General features: G+C 36.3%; 1 protein-coding gene across 4 annotated transcripts in view; it reads left to right on the top strand.

Moving 5' to 3' along the window:
* dapk1 (death-associated protein kinase 1) overlaps positions 1-18,206 on the top strand; it is a 75,616-nt gene that overhangs the window by 29,185 nt on the left and 28,225 nt on the right. Inside the window, exons 3-11 of one of the 4 annotated variants that reach the window (XM_058774957.1) lie at positions 2,058-2,279; positions 4,810-4,948; positions 5,778-5,907; positions 9,595-9,643; positions 9,732-9,758; positions 14,685-14,837; positions 15,570-15,615; positions 15,702-15,791; positions 16,265-16,357. In XM_058774957.1, the coding sequence (XP_058630940.1) occupies positions 2,058-2,279; positions 4,810-4,948; positions 5,778-5,907; positions 9,595-9,643; positions 9,732-9,758; positions 14,685-14,837; positions 15,570-15,615; positions 15,702-15,791; positions 16,265-16,357 (949 nt within the window). Of the gene's footprint in view, positions 1-2,057; positions 2,280-4,809; positions 4,949-5,777; positions 5,908-6,992; positions 7,590-9,594; positions 9,644-9,731; positions 9,759-11,228; positions 11,478-12,491; positions 12,795-12,881; positions 12,909-14,684; positions 14,838-15,569; positions 15,616-15,701; positions 15,792-16,264; positions 16,358-18,206 lie in introns of those variants that run through there. The other 3 variants (XM_058774954.1, XM_058774955.1, XM_058774956.1) reach the window with 3 other exon arrangements.

Below are 18,206 nucleotides of genomic sequence, written 5' to 3'. Positions count from 1 at the left end.
ATTTCCAGTGTCCTACCTATAATTAATTTGGCTGGACAAGTAAAAAACTTTAAAGTCATTTTTCTCAGATTCACACTCTAGCGAGTTACGGTCTTTTGCATTTGTAGTGCAGTAAAGTACTTAAATATGGAAATGTTCCAAACCAGTTTGATGAATTATTCCAAACCAGTTCTTCCGTAATGGAAGTAAATGAGGACGGGTGCAGTCAAGCTCCAACATCTCCAAAAAGTATCACAAAAGTGATTCATATTACTTCTTCTGAAGTCATACAATATTTTTGTGTTAGTTAGTTCATGAGAGAAGCAGCAAAGCAGTATGTAAAATAATTTTTTTCCAGTAAGATCTTTTCATTGAATTGGTTGATTCAGATTCGTAAAACTGGTCTAAATGTTTTGGGTCAGATGGATCAACTTTGTGAATGGGATAGGCTTAGTTCAGCCAAAAATTATGTCATTAATTACTCACCCTCATGTCGTTCCAAACCCATAAGACTTTCATCTATTTATATCCATTTCTTTTACAATGTCTTTATGAACGTTTTGAAGTCTCATAGATTTGGTGGAATGGACTTTCACTGGAGGGACAAAAATCTGTCAGGTTTCATTAAAAGTATCTTTATTTGTGCGTTAAAGATACACAAAAGTTTTGTTTGGAACATAAAAGGTTGAGTAAGTGATGACAGAATTTTCATTTTAGTGTGGACTATCCTTTTAAAAGTCTACTGAAGGTGAAGTTTAGCAGTGAATTATGATTGTTGTTTTAGTCTGTTTGTTACACAGGCTGTCCAGTGGCTTAGAATAAATGAAACTGATTTTATTGTACTTTTTGGTCTTTTTTTTTTTTTTTTTTTTTTGTGCTTGTCAGCCCCAGTCATTATTCACTTTTAGTATGTGGAAAGAAGTGGCCAGTTCATTCTTGAGAAATTCATGTTTTGTGTTACATAGGAGTCAAATGCATTTAAAACTTGCATGAAGGCAAGTAAATGATGACACTGTTTTCATTCTTGGGTGAACTACTCCTTTAAGATTACTCAGGGAGGATGTCTGCTTTCTCTGAACCTTTCAGGCCCCAGATAAAATGCAAATGTACTGTCTCTCGTTGCTGTGGGGCCTGACTGCTGTCTGGGTGACAAAAGGTGGAGCAGGCAAGAATAGAGGCCCTGCGCTTTGTATTTGCATCAGAAAGCCCCATCCCAAGGACTCCTTTTCCTTCACCGTGTTGTTTAGCTTTTTGTTTCTTTGCCCAAAAGCAGTTGTTATTTCTGTAGAAAGAGCCCTCCCAACAGCTGTATAACAGCCACATTAAAAAGAGCCAGAAATGTTGCAGAGCTGTGACATTTTGAGAGGATCCTATTGGGAATTTCCTCACATTATATGCTGCTTGTTTGGCAGAGTTATAAGCTTCAGGGGCCTGAATATGCTCGTCGGTGTATTATACTGGTGTGTTTGTTGTGATGCTTTTGAATGGCATAGTGTGGGAGTCATTGTTATCCACCCTGATAATATTATCCATAGAACAGCAATGAATATCTACAGCATGTGGGAAAACATAGCTATCATGCTGTTTTGGGTTTAATCTGCTGAAGTAATAGGCCTTATTTATGTCATTCAAAAGAATTCTTACATACTTACACAGCTTGATATTAGTGATTAAATGTGGTTGTGATGTTAGCCTGACTTGATCTTGTTGGCAATTTGCAACTGTTCAGCTTGGGTGACTGTTGGTTTCTGGCAATGCTTCAGAACGCATGTCGTGACTTACGGAGACTGAGATGGGAACATGTCAAAGGGGAATATGGAGTCCTGCCTATTGGCAATATGTTATAGAGGAGCAAAACTGAATGAACACATTAAAGATTCATCTTCTCTTCTAATTTTAGAGCATCGTGTCATTTTCTGAATATTACAAACCTCTGCTTAATGTTAAGACTGTTGTATTAGGATGTGTAGTGAATTTGGTCCTCTTTTGTAAAATATTTTTATGTGCTTTGAATGACTGAGTATTTAGTTGTTAGTGCTTAAATATGACAACAATCATTATATTTACATGTTTTGCAGTGGTCAGTTTGCCGTGGTGAAGAAATGCCGTCATAAGAGCACTGGAGTGGAGTATGCAGCCAAATTTATCAAGAAAAGGCGCAGCAAATCCAGTCGGAGAGGGGTCTCCAAAGACGACATTGAGAGGGAGGTCAGCATCTTGAAGGAAATCCAGCACCCCAATGTCATCACCCTGCACAATGTATTTGAAAACAAGAACGAGGTCATTCTCATCCTGGAGCTGTGAGTCATTGTTTTTCTTCACATTTATTGAATCATGAAATCATAACAGCCTCCATTTCTAAAAACTAAGAACTCAGACTGGTAATGGACACTATAGTACAGAGCTCTGGAACATGATAGTATAAATAAATGTATAGAAGAAATTTTCAAGGGCTTTAAACTGAATTCAGTAGTACCGACCTTTACTTTGCAAAGCAAACACTTGACAAGGTCAACAGTGGGGGGATGAGGAGAACCAGTCCTTTGAGTAGGTGAACCAGTTTTGCCTGTTGTACTGTGCACATTCATACACTACTGCCAATGTGTTCAAAGAGAAAAGATATGTATTGATGTCTGTACTGTCTTAACTATACTGGTACACAAAGACAAAGACCTTTGACTGATAAAGCAAAGTTTATTTTAAGTAATATGTGCATTAAATGTATAGAAATGCCAATATAAAAGCCATTTTTACATTTAACCTCTTGATGACGGTTACGTCCTGACTAGACTGGTTGCTAATAGAACTGACGTTACATTTGTTTGATGTTTTTCGAACATAATTATATATGTGTGTGCATATGTATATATGCATTTTTTTTTCCATTTTATATATAAATGGAAAAACTTGCACTCTGTTGATGCTATACAATGTTAGGATGTAGTATTACCCTATTGTGCTTCAAGAATCACTTCCTAGAGTAACAAGTCTGACTTGAAAACCAACATGAAGTCTAACATTCCAAGCAACTTAAAGTGTGACCCAAAGGACAAATTAAAAAATAATCAAGCCGTGACTGAGTCACTCATTACATTGTGTGTAATTCCTCATTATCTGAACAGAATAGGTTTTGAAATATGCAATTATTTTAAGGAGCCTTGTAATTTGATATTTTGCAATTTTAGTAAATACAGTAAGTACATAAGACAAATGTGTTAACGGAATCAGTGTCTGGAATGTTAAACCTTAACCTTTTCAGCAGAGTTGTTTTGTTACACATAGATTGTGTGAAGTGTCTTTCCTCAGAACCTCTTGAAGTGTCTCTTCACCCAACTGGTTTTCTTTGCTTCTTCATACCATGTGACAAAGGGCGTCCCTGCAGCTATGTTCTGAGCTCATATTTGTTACACATTACACATCAGTGAAGCTATTTTGTTTACTAACTGAGGCATCTGGAGTTAAGTACCCTGCTTAAGGATATAACCACACAATCCTGACCTCGGAACTGGAGGTCAAGTTTCATTTTCAGGTCATTTGTGCTGCCAACTAATATTGTGAAGTGAGATGTTACTAGCATGTGTTGTTGTTTTTTTAGTCTCAGATGGCATACTCATGGACCGCCCACAGTCCGTTCACTGACCGTCAGAGACATACAAAAATGGCAAGTGCTGGCTGAAATCTGATTGGCTGGCACTACGCAACTTCTGAAAGTGAGAACAGGGCTTTTTATCAGTTTGCCTGGAAACAAATGTGCATTTACAAGGTTGCAGGTTGATACAATGAACACTTTTGAGGAAGAACTAAGATCCACTCTAAATGGCAGTTTGTTGCTTTACATGTCGTTCAGATGGTCTTTTCTTGATTAAGTGGCTGGTTCTTTGCCAGAACAAGCTGTAATGAGGACTAGACGAGTCAGAAATCTGGCTACGAGACTTGTGTTGTTCAGGGTGGGGGCTGGTGTTTTTCTTTGTGTTTCTGTGGGAATAGGGAATAGAGACATATCTGCTGCCGGTGTTTTTGCAGCTGGGTGGCTCGTCTCTGCACTTGCTCAACCTCACCATTAGCAGAAAGCGTTATCATGTCATCAGCGTGCAGCTGGTTTGCAGCTTCCTTCTGCTGAATAAATATATGCCCAGATCCTGTTGGTCCTCTCCCAGAAGCCATGATTATAGCACTGCCAGCATCCATTTCTGTCAGAATAAATCACTCAGAAAAATTAGAGAGATCGGTTCTTCGGTTTAATTAGCTAGACTCACTCTGTGGAATTATTATTTTTTTTTTTTCTGTTTATTTATTTTATGTTACACTCTAGTAATCTCTTATTTCAAAATTAATTCTCCGGTAATATTATTGATTTTTTTTTTGTTCTGCTTTATTCAGTGAAAGTTGATTAGTAGGGTTTCTGATTCTCACCTAAATCACTTTTTTTTTTTTTTAACCTATTTATCCATTGTCGTCGTTTACTCACCCTCATGTCATTCCAAACCTGTATGAGTTTCTTTGTTGAACACACAAGAAGATATTTTGAAGAACCAAACAGTTGTTGGTCCCCATTGACTTCCATAGTAAAGAAAGAAATACCATGGAAGTCAATGGGCACCATCAAATGTTTGATTACCAGCATTCTTCAAAATATCTTCTTTTAAGTTTAACATAAGATAGAAACTCATACAGGTTTGGAACAATATGAGGGTGACTAAATGATGACAAACTTTTCATTTTTGGGTGAACTATCCTCTTTATTCTCAATTAGTTTTGTCTTGGTTTAGTGAAGATTATGAACTAATCAGCTCTATTGCAAGTGTCAACATCTGTCCTCTCTCTACACAGTGTGGCAGGTGGGGAGCTCTTTGACTTTCTAGCTGAGAAAGAGTCATTGAGTGAAGAGGAGGCCACCGAGTTCCTCAAGCAGATCTTGGATGGAGTCAGTTACCTACACTCCAAACAGATTGCCCACTTTGACCTGAAGGTACAGAGACGTGTTTGAGTTTCACCCCAATGCCAGACTGTGGCGATTAGCATCACTGTGGACCAGCCACAACAAATCAATTGAGGTGCTTTTATCCTCCCTGCTGGTTATCTACTTATTTCCACCCTTTACATAATTGCTGGGCATCCCAGAGCTGGAATGGTCATAAATTCAGTCCTTGTAATTTTTGACAGGTTTTATTGCAGAATTGCATTAATATTCTAGTAGTCTCTGTTTTGAAAGTTTCTGATGTAGATGGAGTTTTTACCTCCCACTAAAACCACTTAACCTGAATAACCAGTCTAACTGAAGAATGAACTTCAAAGCAGCCAACATTCCCATTACCCAACTTAACTGAGACCTAAAGAATAAAATAAAATAGTCAAGCTGTAGCGGAGTTGCTCATTATTAGCATTTTATGTCTAATCCTTCATGTTACTACAGCAACAGTGTTTATGTAACTAGATCCACTGTTTTCAGAGCAGTCATCCACACAGCTTTCCCTAACATTTCTGTTAAATATTTTGAAGTCATTGGAGCTTTTAAGAGATTAGTCCGTGCATGAATCAAGCCCACTGAAGGAAGTATTGTTTCTATGGAATGTCCAGGCAGGGATCTGTTACTGCCTGGCTTGAGTATGCCTGTGCTTTCTAGTGAACGTTTATCTAGCTTTGCATGTGATTTCCATGTGTTATGGCAGATTTCCTGCTCGCTCTCTCTGTCTCTCTCTCACTCCTGCTGTGTTTTTGTTCTGCACCTATCATTATTTCCACTGATTCTTTCTTTTGCATTCTCCCTCCAATTCTTTCTCTGTTCTCATCTCTCTCAGCCGGAGAACATCATGCTGTTGAACCGGAGTGTGCCTCACCCGCGCATTAAGCTCATTGACTTTGGCCTGGCCCACAAGATCGATTTTGGCAACGATTTCAAAAACATCTTTGGTACCCCGGAGTTTGTAGGTCAGTGTCATCCACTGGTCAGTCTATAGAGATGTGTTGTAATTACACCCGCTCTTATTGTTATGGTCCTCTGTCCAATCCTCTCTTTTCTTCTTTCATGTGTAATCTGAACCACAAGCCTGACATAACTGTAAAGAAACACCATGCATCACTGCTTTGTGACCCGATGAATCCTGCAAATAGTTACATAAACTTTCAAGTGTAAACATATATATTTGAATTTTACATACTAATAATACATTTTACTTTAAATAAAATTCTAATCTAATAATTATTTAGAATTATGGATTAGTGAATTGTATACTGTAAATATAATTAGATAATATTAGAATGGTAAATTATATTGTTTTATATTTGTTTTTGTTTTTATGTTATTATTGTTATTAAATATTTGTATATTATTTTTATATTTTTTTAACATTCCTTATCTGTTTTACATATTTTGGAAAATTAGTTACCTAAACTATGAAAAATATAATTGGAATCAAATAGAAACTAAAAATGTTAAGCAGAATAATAACTTTACTAATATTTTAGCTTCTTCAAAGTAGGAAGAGGCATGTTGGGTTTTATTAAAGAAATGCACAAGTACACTTGGCAGTTTTGTAAAGAAATTCATGACATAGATATGCATTTTCTTGTGTTTAAGCATAGGCTTTTAAATCAACAGGTTTTTAAGAGGAACATTATTTCAGTGAAGTGTGTCCAGCCTTGTATGTCAATGTGCTTGGGTTGGTATTTTGCACACAACTACAACCTTCCTTAAATCTTACTACTTTTACTTAACAATATGACTCAGCTCCTCTGTTTTCAGTCACATTTTACATGAACAAGCCCCAGCCATCCCAGAAAACACAGAGACATGCACACCCACACCACCCCCATCCCTCTGTGCCATTGGCATCGCATCCAGTCCTACCTGAATTGCAGAATTGCATTAATATTCTAGTAGTCTCTGTTTTGAAAGTTTCTGATGTAGATGGAGTTTTACCTCCCACTAAAACCACTTAACCTGAATAACCAGTCTAACTGAAGAATGAACTTCAAAGCAGCCAACATTCCCATTACCCAACTTAACTGAGACCTAAAGAATAAAATAAAATAGTCAAGCTGTAGCGGAGTTGCTCATTATTAGCATTTTATGTCTAATCCTTCATGTTACTACAGCAACAGTGTTTATGTAACTAGATCCACTGTTTTCAGAGCAGTCATCCACACAGCTTTCCCTAACATTTCTGTTAAATATTTTGAAGTCATTGGAGCTTTTAAGAGATTAGTCCGTGCATGAATCAAGCCCACTGAAGGAAGTATTGTTTCTATGGAATGTCCAGGCAGGGATCTGTTACTGCCTGGCTTGAGTATGCCTGTGCTTTCTAGTGAACGTTTATCTAGCTTTGCATGTGATTTCCATGTGTTATGGCAGATTTCCTGCTCGCTCTCTCTGTCTCTCTCTCACTCCTGCTGTGTTTTTGTTCTGCACCTATCATTATTTCCACTGATTCTTTCTTTTGCATTCTCCCTCCAATTCTTTCTCTGTTCTCATCTCTCTCAGCCGGAGAACATCATGCTGTTGAACCGGAGTGTGCCTCACCCGCGCATTAAGCTCATTGACTTTGGCCTGGCCCACAAGATCGATTTTGGCAACGATTTCAAAAACATCTTTGGTACCCCGGAGTTTGTAGGTCAGTGTCATCCACTGGTCAGTCTATAGAGATGTGTTGTAATTACACCCGCTCTTATTGTTATGGTCCTCTGTCCAATCCTCTCTTTTCTTCTTTCATGTGTAATCTGAACCACAAGCCTGACATAACTGTAAAGAAACACCATGCATCACTGCTTTGTGACCCGATGAATCCTGCAAATAGTTACATAAACTTTCAAGTGTAAACATATATATTTGAATTTTACATACTAATAATACATTTTTACTTTAAATAAAATTCTAATCTAATAATTATTTAGAATTATGGATTAGTGAATTGTATACTGTAAATATAATTAGATAATATTAGAATGGTAAATTATATTGTTTTATATTTGTTTTTGTTTTTATGTTATTATTGTTATTAAATATTTGTATATTATTTTTATATTTTTTTTAACATTCCTTATCTGTTTTACATATTTTGGAAAATTAGTTACCTAAACTATGAAAAAATATAATTGGAATCAAATAGAAACTAAAAATGTTAAGCAGAATAATAACTTTACTAATATTTTAGCTTCTTCAAAGTAGGAAGAGGCATGTTGGGTTTTATTAAAGAAATGCACAAGTACACTTGGCAGTTTTGTAAAGAAATTCATGACATAGATATGCATTTTCTTGTGTTTAAGCATAGGCTTTTAAATCAACAGGTTTTTAAGAGGAACATTATTTCAGTGAAGTGTGTCCAGCCTTGTATGTCAATGTGCTTGGGTTGGTATTTTGCACACAACTACAACCTTCCTTAAATCTTACTACTTTTACTTAACAATATGACTCAGCTCCTCTGTTTTCAGTCACATTTTACATGAACAAGCCCCAGCCATCCCAGAAAACACAGAGACATGCACACCCACACCACCCCATCCCTCTGTGCCATTGGCATCGCATCCAGTCCTACCTGAATGGCAGCCAGTGATGATACAGCGGTCTTAATAGAGACACAATGCTAAAGACCATGGTCAAGCATCAGCTACCCCACAGTGCAGTCTATTTCAGTGTTCAAATTTCCGATCAGTCTTCATGGAGGAGAATCCGGTCAAGCTAGACACCTGGTTTTAAAGATACTAATCCAATCCAATCCCAGAATAGTATTAGCCCATTACTGAGGCATGACTACATTGATTTTATTTTTTATTTTTTTTGTTAAAGGAGCAGCTTGCTTCCTCCAAATCCTGGTCAATGGCCAGATCTAGTGCATAATAAAATAAGTAGTAAATCGAAGTCAATTCTCAGGCATAGAGAGCAGCAGCATCTCTCCCACCTCAGACTTATTTCCTCATTAACACATCAGAGATTGAGATCCTCTGAAAGCAGTGACTCATTTCACAGCTCATACGGTGAGAAACCACCAAAATATACTACCATCACATTTCTAGACATTTTTGCAGGCATTTTTTAATGTTTGGGAGAGTGGGGTAGGTTGTTGCTCCCTTCCTCTTGCAAACTGTGCATTATTTTTAGAAAGAGTTTATCATATAGCTGCCAAATATAACTGTTTGAGAAATGTGTGCAAGTTATAAGCATCGTTTTAATGCTTAAAAACTGTATTTTGCATGTCTAAATATATATTCTGTATGGCAGATAAAACGTTGTTAGAAATTTGAAATTGAAGTATTTTCCCAAAAATGTGTCATTTGTATCTTAATGCAGACTTAAACTAAAAATACTAGTAAGCTTCACCTCCAAAAGCCTAAAATACTAATATTAATGGAATTATTTCATTGCATTCAAATATTAAAATTGTCTTGGTTGGTTTGTGAAAATGTGAATAATGTAGGGCAAAATAAGGCTACTGAGTGTGATGTGATTTGTTCGTATTTTATCTGAAATCTGATGTGTTGCAATCTTTCTTTTTTTTTATCTTGAAGTTTAATTAGGATTTGATTCTCATTTTTATACCAAGACGACAAATTAAGTTAAATCTGTCATGGCTCACCCTAAAGTCTTCTGTATTGTAAATGATATTATTTTGTGGTTTGCAGCTCCAGAAGTGGTAAACTACGAGCCGCTTGGCCTAGAGGCAGACATGTGGTGAGAATGAGCATTATGTCATTATCTGACCTCGCTGTTACCTCACTTCCTGTGCTAATCATGTGTTTTTATTCCTGTCTAACTCTAGGAGCATTGGGGTGATCACTTATATTCTGTGAGTAGTCATAATAATCAGTGTTGTTGTGATGCTGTAAATATAGTTTATATCATTACAAATTAAATCTAAATGCATTTATGGATTTTCACTTAGGCTGTAAATAGCATCCATTTTCGTAATTGCATTATTTTTCGCAAAGCATAGCTGTAATCAAATTCTGCTGAATATGAAGCAAATTAAGTTGAACTAAGTGTTTTCCAGTCTTCTAGTATAATAGAATGAACTCTCATTGTGCAACAACTGTCATAATGATTGATGTTTGAAGTAAAATGATGCTTAGTAAGATTTTGCATCCCGCCAAATGCTGCATCAGATATTGATGTTTCCATGATCTGCATATAGAATGCATTGAGTTCTGGTCAATTGCATTTCCCTACTTTAGAAGCATTTGTACAATAAAATAATCTAATAGGAATAGAAGTGAAGAACGGGCAAAGATTTGAAGGGGAGCACAGAAAAGATGAGGATTTGGGGAGAGCAATCAGTGTTTCCAAGGGAAAAAAGAACAATTCAAGCACTTGATAAGACTAAAAGAGCTCTTTCCACAGAAGTTCTAGTGATGCCAGTATCACATTAAAAATACCAAGCACTGTAGTGTTTTACTGCCATATAAAAATAGAGCAAGACATGGAATTTATAACCCAGTCCATCAGTGTGATGGATAATGATTATTAGCGCAACCTCTGGGTGCAGTGTCTAATTGTAAGGCTTGTGTTGGTCTTCCTGTGGAAACACTGAGGTTTCTCTCTGTCTCTCTCTCACTCCTGCTGTGTTTTTGTTCATGTGAGAGGGAACTAAGCATATCACAGAGCAATATAAACAATGGAACTTGCCTGTTGCTTGTGATAAGAGCAGAGGGACCCTCCTTTTGATGGGAACCAAATCCTCATGTCTCTGAAGTAAACCGCTAAATGGGTGAATCTCACGAAAACTGGAAATATTCAGCTCATATTTCACCCTATGCTCAAAAGAGGGGCAAAAATGAAATTTCATCACATAAAGAACATTAAGCCTACTTTTAGTATTGTTAGAGCCACGTTTGATCCAAAATGCCTATCCCTTTTCTCTCTTTTCTTCTTTCATGTGTAATCTGAACCACAAGCCTGACATAACTGTAAAGAAACACCATGCATCACTGCTTTGTGACCCGATGAATCCTGCAAATAGTTACATAAACTTTCAAGTGTAAACATATATATTTGAATTTTACATACTAATAATACATTTTACTTTAAATAAAATTCTAATCTAATAATTATTTAGAATTATGGATTAGTGAATTGTATACTGTAAATATAATTAGATAATATTAGAATGGTAAATTATATTGTTTTATATTTGTTTTTGTTTTTATGTTATTATTGTTATTAAATATTTGTATATTATTTTTATATTTTTTTAACATTCCTTATCTGTTTTACATATTTTGGAAAATTAGTTACCTAAACTATGAAAAATATAATTGGAATCAAATAGAAACTAAAAATGTTAAGCAGAATAATAACTTTACTAATATTTTAGCTTCTTCAAAGTAGGAAGAGGCATGTTGGGTTTTTATTAAAGAAATGCACAAGTACACTTGGCAGTTTTGTAAAGAAATTCATGACATAGATATGCATTTTCTTGTGTTTAAGCATAGGCTTTTAAATCAACAGGTTTTTAAGAGGAACATTATTTCAGTGAAGTGTGTCCAGCCTTGTATGTCAATGTGCTTGGGTTGGTATTTTGCACACAACTACAACCTTCCTTAAATCTTACTACTTTTACTTAACAATATGACTCAGCTCCTCTGTTTTCAGTCACATTTTACATGAACAAGCCCCCAGCCATCCCAGAAAACACAGAGACATGCACACCCACACCACCCCCATCCCTCTGTGCCATTGGCATCGCATCCAGTCCTACCTGAATGGCAGCCAGTGATGATACAGCGGTCTTAATAGAGACACAATGCTAAAGACCATGGTCAAGCATCAGCTACCCCACAGTGCAGTCTATTTCAGTGTTCAAATTTCCGATCAGTCTTCATGGAGGAGAATCCGGTCAAGCTAGACACCTGGTTTTAAAGATACTAATCCAATCCAATCCCAGAATAGTATTAGCCCATTACTGAGGCATGACTACATTGATTTTATTTTTTATTTTTTTTGTTAAAGGAGCAGCTTGCTTCCTCCAAATCCTGGTCAATGGCCAGATCTAGTGCATAATAAAATAAGTAGTAAATCGAAGTCAATTCTCAGGCATAGAGAGCAGCAGCATCTCTCCCACCTCAGACTTATTTCCTCATTAACACATCAGAGATTGAGATCCTCTGAAAGCAGTGACTCATTTCACAGCTCATACGGTGAGAAACCACCAAAATATACTACCATCACATTTCTAGACATTTTGCAGGCATTTTTTAATGTTTGGGAGAGTGGGGTAGGTTGTTGCTCCCTTCCTCTTGCAAACTGTGCATTATTTTTAGAAAGAGTTTATCATATAGCTGCCAAATATAACTGTTTGAGAAATGTGTGCAAGTTATAAGCATCGTTTTAATGCTTAAAACTGTATTTTGCATGTCTAAATATATATTCTGTATGGCAGATAAAACGTTGTTAGAAATTTGAAATTGAAGTATTTTCCCAAAATGTGTCATTTGTATCTTAATGCAGACTTAAACTAAAAATACTAGTAAGCTTCACCTCCAAAAGCCTAAAATACTAATATTAATGGAATTATTTCATTGCATTCAAATATTAAAATTGTCTTGGTTGGTTTGTGAAAATGTGAATAATGTAGGGCAAAATAAGGCTACTGAGTGTGATGTGATTTGTTCGTATTTTATCTGAAATCTGATGTGTTGCAATCTTTCTTTTTTTATCTTGAAGTTTAATTAGGATTTGATTCTCATTTTTATACCAAGACGACAAATTAAGTTAAATCTGTCATGGCTCACCCTAAAGTCTTCTGTATTGTAAATGATATTATTTTGTGGTTTGCAGCTCCAGAAGTGGTAAACTACGAGCCGCTTGGCCTAGAGGCAGACATGTGGTGAGAATGAGCATTATGTCATTATCTGACCTCGCTGTTACCTCACTTCCTGTGCTAATCATGTGTTTTATTCCTGTCTAACTCTAGGAGCATTGGGGTGATCACTTATATTCTGTGAGTAGTCATAATAATCAGTGTTGTTGTGATGCTGTAAATATAGTTTATATCATTACAAATTAAATCTAAATGCATTTATGGATTTTCACTTAGGCTGTAAATAGCATCCATTTTCGTAATTGCATTATTTTTCGCAAAGCATAGCTGTAATCAAATTCTGCTGAATATGAAGCAAATTAAGTTGAACTAAGTGTTTTCCAGTCTTCTAGTATAATAGAATGAACTCTCATTGTGCAACAACTGTCATAATGATTGATGTTTGAAGTAAAATGATGCTTAGTAAGATTTTGCATCCGCCAAATGCTGCATCAGATATTGATGTTTCCATGATCTGCATATAGAATGCATTGAGTTCTGGTCAATTGCATTTCCTACTTTAGAAGCATTTGTACAATAAAATAATCTAATAGGAATAGAAGTGAAGAACGGGCAAAGATTTGAAGGGGAGCACAGAAAAGATGAGGATTTGGGGAGAGCAATCAGTGTTTCCAAGGGAAAAAGAACAATTCAAGCACTTGATAAGACTAAAAGAGCTCTTTCCACAGAAGTTCTAGTGATGCCAGTATCACATTAAAAATACCAAGCACTGTAGTGTTTTACTGCCATATAAAAATAGAGCAAGACATGGAATTTATAACCCAGTCCATCAGTGTGATGGATAATGATTATTAGCGCAACCTCTGGGTGCAGTGTCTAATTGTAAGGCTTGTGTTGGTCTTCCTGTGGAAACACTGAGGTTTCTCTCTGTCTCTCTCTATATGTGTGTGTTTTTGTTCATGTGAGAGGGAACTAAGCATATCACAGAGCAATATAAACAATGGAACTTGCCTGTTGCTTGTGATAAGAGCAGAGGGGACCCTCCTTTTTGATGGGAACCAAATCCTCATGTCTCTGAAGTAAACCGCTAAATGGGTGAATCTCACGAAAACTGGAAATATTCAGCTCATATTTCACCCTATGCTCAAAAGAGGGGCAAAAAAATGAAATTTCATCACATAAAGAACATTAAGCCTACTTTTAGTATTGTTAGAGCCACGTTTGATCCAAAAATGCCTATCCCTTTTCTCTCTTTTCTTCTCTGTCCTATCTGTCCATCACTATCTGTCCATCGACGTGTGCTAATATTAGCAGTCTAAACAGAGCTGGAAAGTTCAATGTCTATCTTAGGGCTGTTCCTTACACTCCCCTTTCATCATAGGCAAATAAAAATAGAGCTTCACATCAGGTAGATATCGCACCCCATTTTCACATCTAATCCGTTCCTATTCCACCTTTATTTTCTTTTTCTCACACTTTTGGAGACTGCTTCTCACCCATAGGGAATGCCATTAATTGACAGTGTGAATTTAAAACAGCTGTAATTTTACAGTAATGAATTAAAATGTATCTCCTGACAGTACTTATAAAAGCCATGCACTGATTTATCACTTCAGATTTTTAATTAGCAACCGCAATAATTTTATAATTATTATAGTGGAAAGAGAGAATGTTGTACTCAATGTTACTCTGGTACTGTGGTCTTGAAAAGATTTTTATCACAAAAGAAAAAATGGAATGTAGCATTTAAAATAAACTTATATTGAACTCTAAATGGCCTTTGCCTGTTTTCTCACACTTTAATAGTAATGGTCAGGGAAAGAAAAGCTGGGCTGCAGCTTATAATATCACAAATATTGTTCACATTAAACTTGACTTTGTTTGAATGCTGCTATGCTGAAGACCTTCACGTCCAATAAATGGGAGATAAAATGGTCTTTTTCTCTATATCTTCAGGCTTAGTGGTGCCTCACCTTTCCTGGGTGAAAATAAGCAGGAGACACTTGCCAATGTGTCAGCTGTGGACTACGAGTTTGATGAGGAGTTCTTCAGCAACACCAGTGCTTTGGCCAAAGACTTCATTGCACGGTTACTGCTCAAAGATCCAAAGTAAGAACCACTGAAGAAGCCACTAGTTCTTTCTATTATTGAGCAGTTCCTTTTTAGAAACCAGCTGGCTTGAATAATGTCTTATTGTATTATTATTTTTTTACTTAGAAATACTATTAAATATCATTAAATTATTTGTTAACTGATTATCTGTGGTTATATTGAATCATTGAATCCTATGAAGAACATTCGTCCCAAATCATGTCGCTTATTAACTAAGTAACTGAGGAAGTGGGTTGTGACAACAAACAAGAACAGGTGCTTTGGACACTTTAATAATTCCTGTTTTGGTTCCAGATTGGTCTACCAAGTCCCTTCTCTCATTTAGTCTTTATCTACACTGACCTCATTTACTTCTGATGATATTTAAAAGAGAACTAAAACTAGTTCTGCAGAAGTCCTCTCGGTACTTCACTAAAATGCGTCATTCACAGCATAAATGCTGTTTAAGTCTAAACATTGTCACGAAAGCTGATATGCAACATTCCAGAGCCCAGTCCCACAATTCCTTCTGTGTGTTCCGCAATGCATACTGTGATAAATATCTTTTGATTTGTACACTGAATGCCTTCTCGTTTACTCCGAAGGTTCTTTTAGGTGCTTAATTGTGGGAGCTTGTTGTTTAAGTTAAATGAACGGAGGTCCACAAACGGCCTGCCTATGTTCATTACATTCTGTATGTTAAAAAAGTAAATATCACATCATGTGACGATTATGTTTTCATGTTTACAGAAAAAGAATGACAATCTTGGACAGTCTTCAACACCCCTGGATCAAGGTTTGTCCAGCAACCACTACAAATGAAGCAGTTATCAAACACGATATCTTAACACTTGCTTAAAAGTGTGAATGTCTTCTTTTAAGCCAAAGGACACACAGCAGGCGCTGAGTCGTAAGGAATCAGCAGTGAATATGGAGAAATTTAAGAAGTTTGCTGCCAGAAGAAAGTGGAAGGTGCTTTTTTTTTTTTTTTTTTGTATTTGACTTTCGACTATGTATTCTGTTTAAATGTTCGAAATTCAGATTGCAAGCATCATGTTCTGCTGTGAAAAATCTAACTATTTGACATAAAGTGTGAGCAGTGTTGTGCCCTCAGTAGTGCTTTCTGAGGAATCAGCATTATGTGCCACACCAACAAGTCACGCTATTTCCACACGCACTGTTAAAAGCACGCAAAACAAACCCTTGGAGCTATGAAACAATGAAGAAGCATGCATAAAGTTACAGTGCCCTCAAGCGCAAAATTAAGCTTGTGTCATAAAAACAAATAATATCCGGTTAACATGTCATTTGAAGAGTTGAGATATCAATCTATCGAGAACAGTTTTAGTCGTTTACAAATTCTATAGAATGTGCCACGAATATCATCTCTCCTTTAACATTGTTTGTTTGTTTGTTTGTTTGTTTGTTTTGTCTGACTTCCTTAGCAATCGGTGCGTCTCATCTCTCTGTGTAACCGGCTCTCCCGCTCCTTCCTGTCTAGGAGCAATATGAGTGTGGCACGCAGTGATGACACACTGGTAAGAGTTCACAGTTAAAGTCATCATTCAAGAAACTTATCAAGAATACAGTCGTGTGTTACACTTTTCAAAAAGCTTGTATTAAGGATTTGCAAAGATGAGGTAGACTTCCAAAACACTTTTTTTATTAAAAAAGGCAGCAGGAACTGGCAAAAAGAACAACAAAACCTAAAAGACATGTGATGAGCCTGGCAACAGCAGAGGAACCCCCGTATCCCTGAGCTCTACCGTGGTCTATATTTATGGGATGAACAGATCTAATGAGCTTCCCACACACCTGAGAATAGAGGCAGACACACACATGCAAGACAACTTCACACAAAATGTGCTCGGGCAATAATGAAGTACTCTGGTTTTGGAATGATTACTGTTTAACACATTAATATGCATGATTGCTAATTGCAGTGAAAGTTTATATTGAAGCTTGTCATGAAGTCATATGACTCATCCGACTTCATATGAGCACATTCATTGACACTCGTACAGTCATGCGGGATTTTGCATGGTCTTTATACTGGCCAGATATTTGCTTAGTGATGTGTGATAAGCCTGAAGAGTGAAGTGTTATTGCCGTTGTGCTACATAAATTGTTATCTAAACTTTACAGCTTACTATCTCTCTTTTTTGACCTGCTTCTTACACGTCACACATTGCCATAAAATAAATGTTTTTACCTCACCTGAAGCGATCATATAACTAAAAATGTAGATTTAATATTACCTGCATTAGGATAATACTGTAACTCTAAGAAATATTTCAGCCTTTATAGTGCACTTAAATCTGTGAGAAATGCGGGGTTTCTGTGTGAACAGGAAATGGGTGCGTTTCATACAGGAAGAGTGTCAGCAACAATAATCAAGATGTGACATCCTTTATCATTCTAAAAATCCATCTATACATTACCATTCAAAAGCTTTTTGTTTTTTTTGGAAAAAAAAAAATTATACTTTTATTCAGTAACAATGCATTAAATTTATCAAAAGTGACAGCAAAAACTTTTACAATGTTACAAAAATTTCTGTTTCAAATAAATGCTTTTCTGTTCTTTTAGAACTTTCTATTCATTAAAGAATCATTTTCAACATTGATAATAATAATAAATGTTTCTTGAGCAGCAAATCGGCATATTTCTGAAGGATCATGTGACACTGAAGATCGCAGTAATGGCTGCTAAAATTCAGCTTTGCCATCAAAGAAATAAATGACACTTTATTCAGGCAGAATAATAACATTTCACAATATTGCTGTTTATTCTTTCAAAAACTTTTTATAAAATCTTACTGACCCCAAATTTTGAATGGTAGTGAATGATTTTAACAAATGCCAGTTTTTATTTAAAATTGAGAAAATACATTGAAATCCATTTTAAATTAATATGGCTGTCAGTACCATATTATATATTAAGTGCATGGTATTATCATCTGATACCATTACTGCGTCATAGTTTTTCCACAATATTTGTTTTTCCAGGGACAGAACAAATTTAGATCCAAATCACCTAAAGGTCACAAAACGACACAAAGTCACATAGAAGTCTTGTTTTACGCTCCCCGAGTGACTCCAGCATCACTCTCTTTAGAAGCCTCTGGCTGTTTGTAGAGTGTGTTCAAGTGTGCGTTCTGTGTAATTGGATACACTCGTCTAGTATGAGATGTGTATGTGGGTGTTATTCCAGTACACTCCTTCATTAAACATCTCTTTTCTGTCCCTCACAGCTAGTCCAGTCCAGTTTCCCTCTATAGCTTTGTATTTGAGTGTTTTGTCCCACATGTCTGAACTGTCAGATGCTGTTTGGAGGTGATTGGGTCACATAGCACACAAAGCAGCGGTCGAGCGTTGAAGAGAAAGC

This window comes from Onychostoma macrolepis, chromosome 05, assembly GCF_012432095.1.
Source record: "Onychostoma macrolepis isolate SWU-2019 chromosome 05, ASM1243209v1, whole genome shotgun sequence".
In the NCBI taxonomy this organism is placed as follows: Eukaryota; Metazoa; Chordata; class Actinopteri; order Cypriniformes; family Cyprinidae; genus Onychostoma; species Onychostoma macrolepis.
This window is presented reverse-complemented; position numbering and strand designations above follow the sequence as displayed.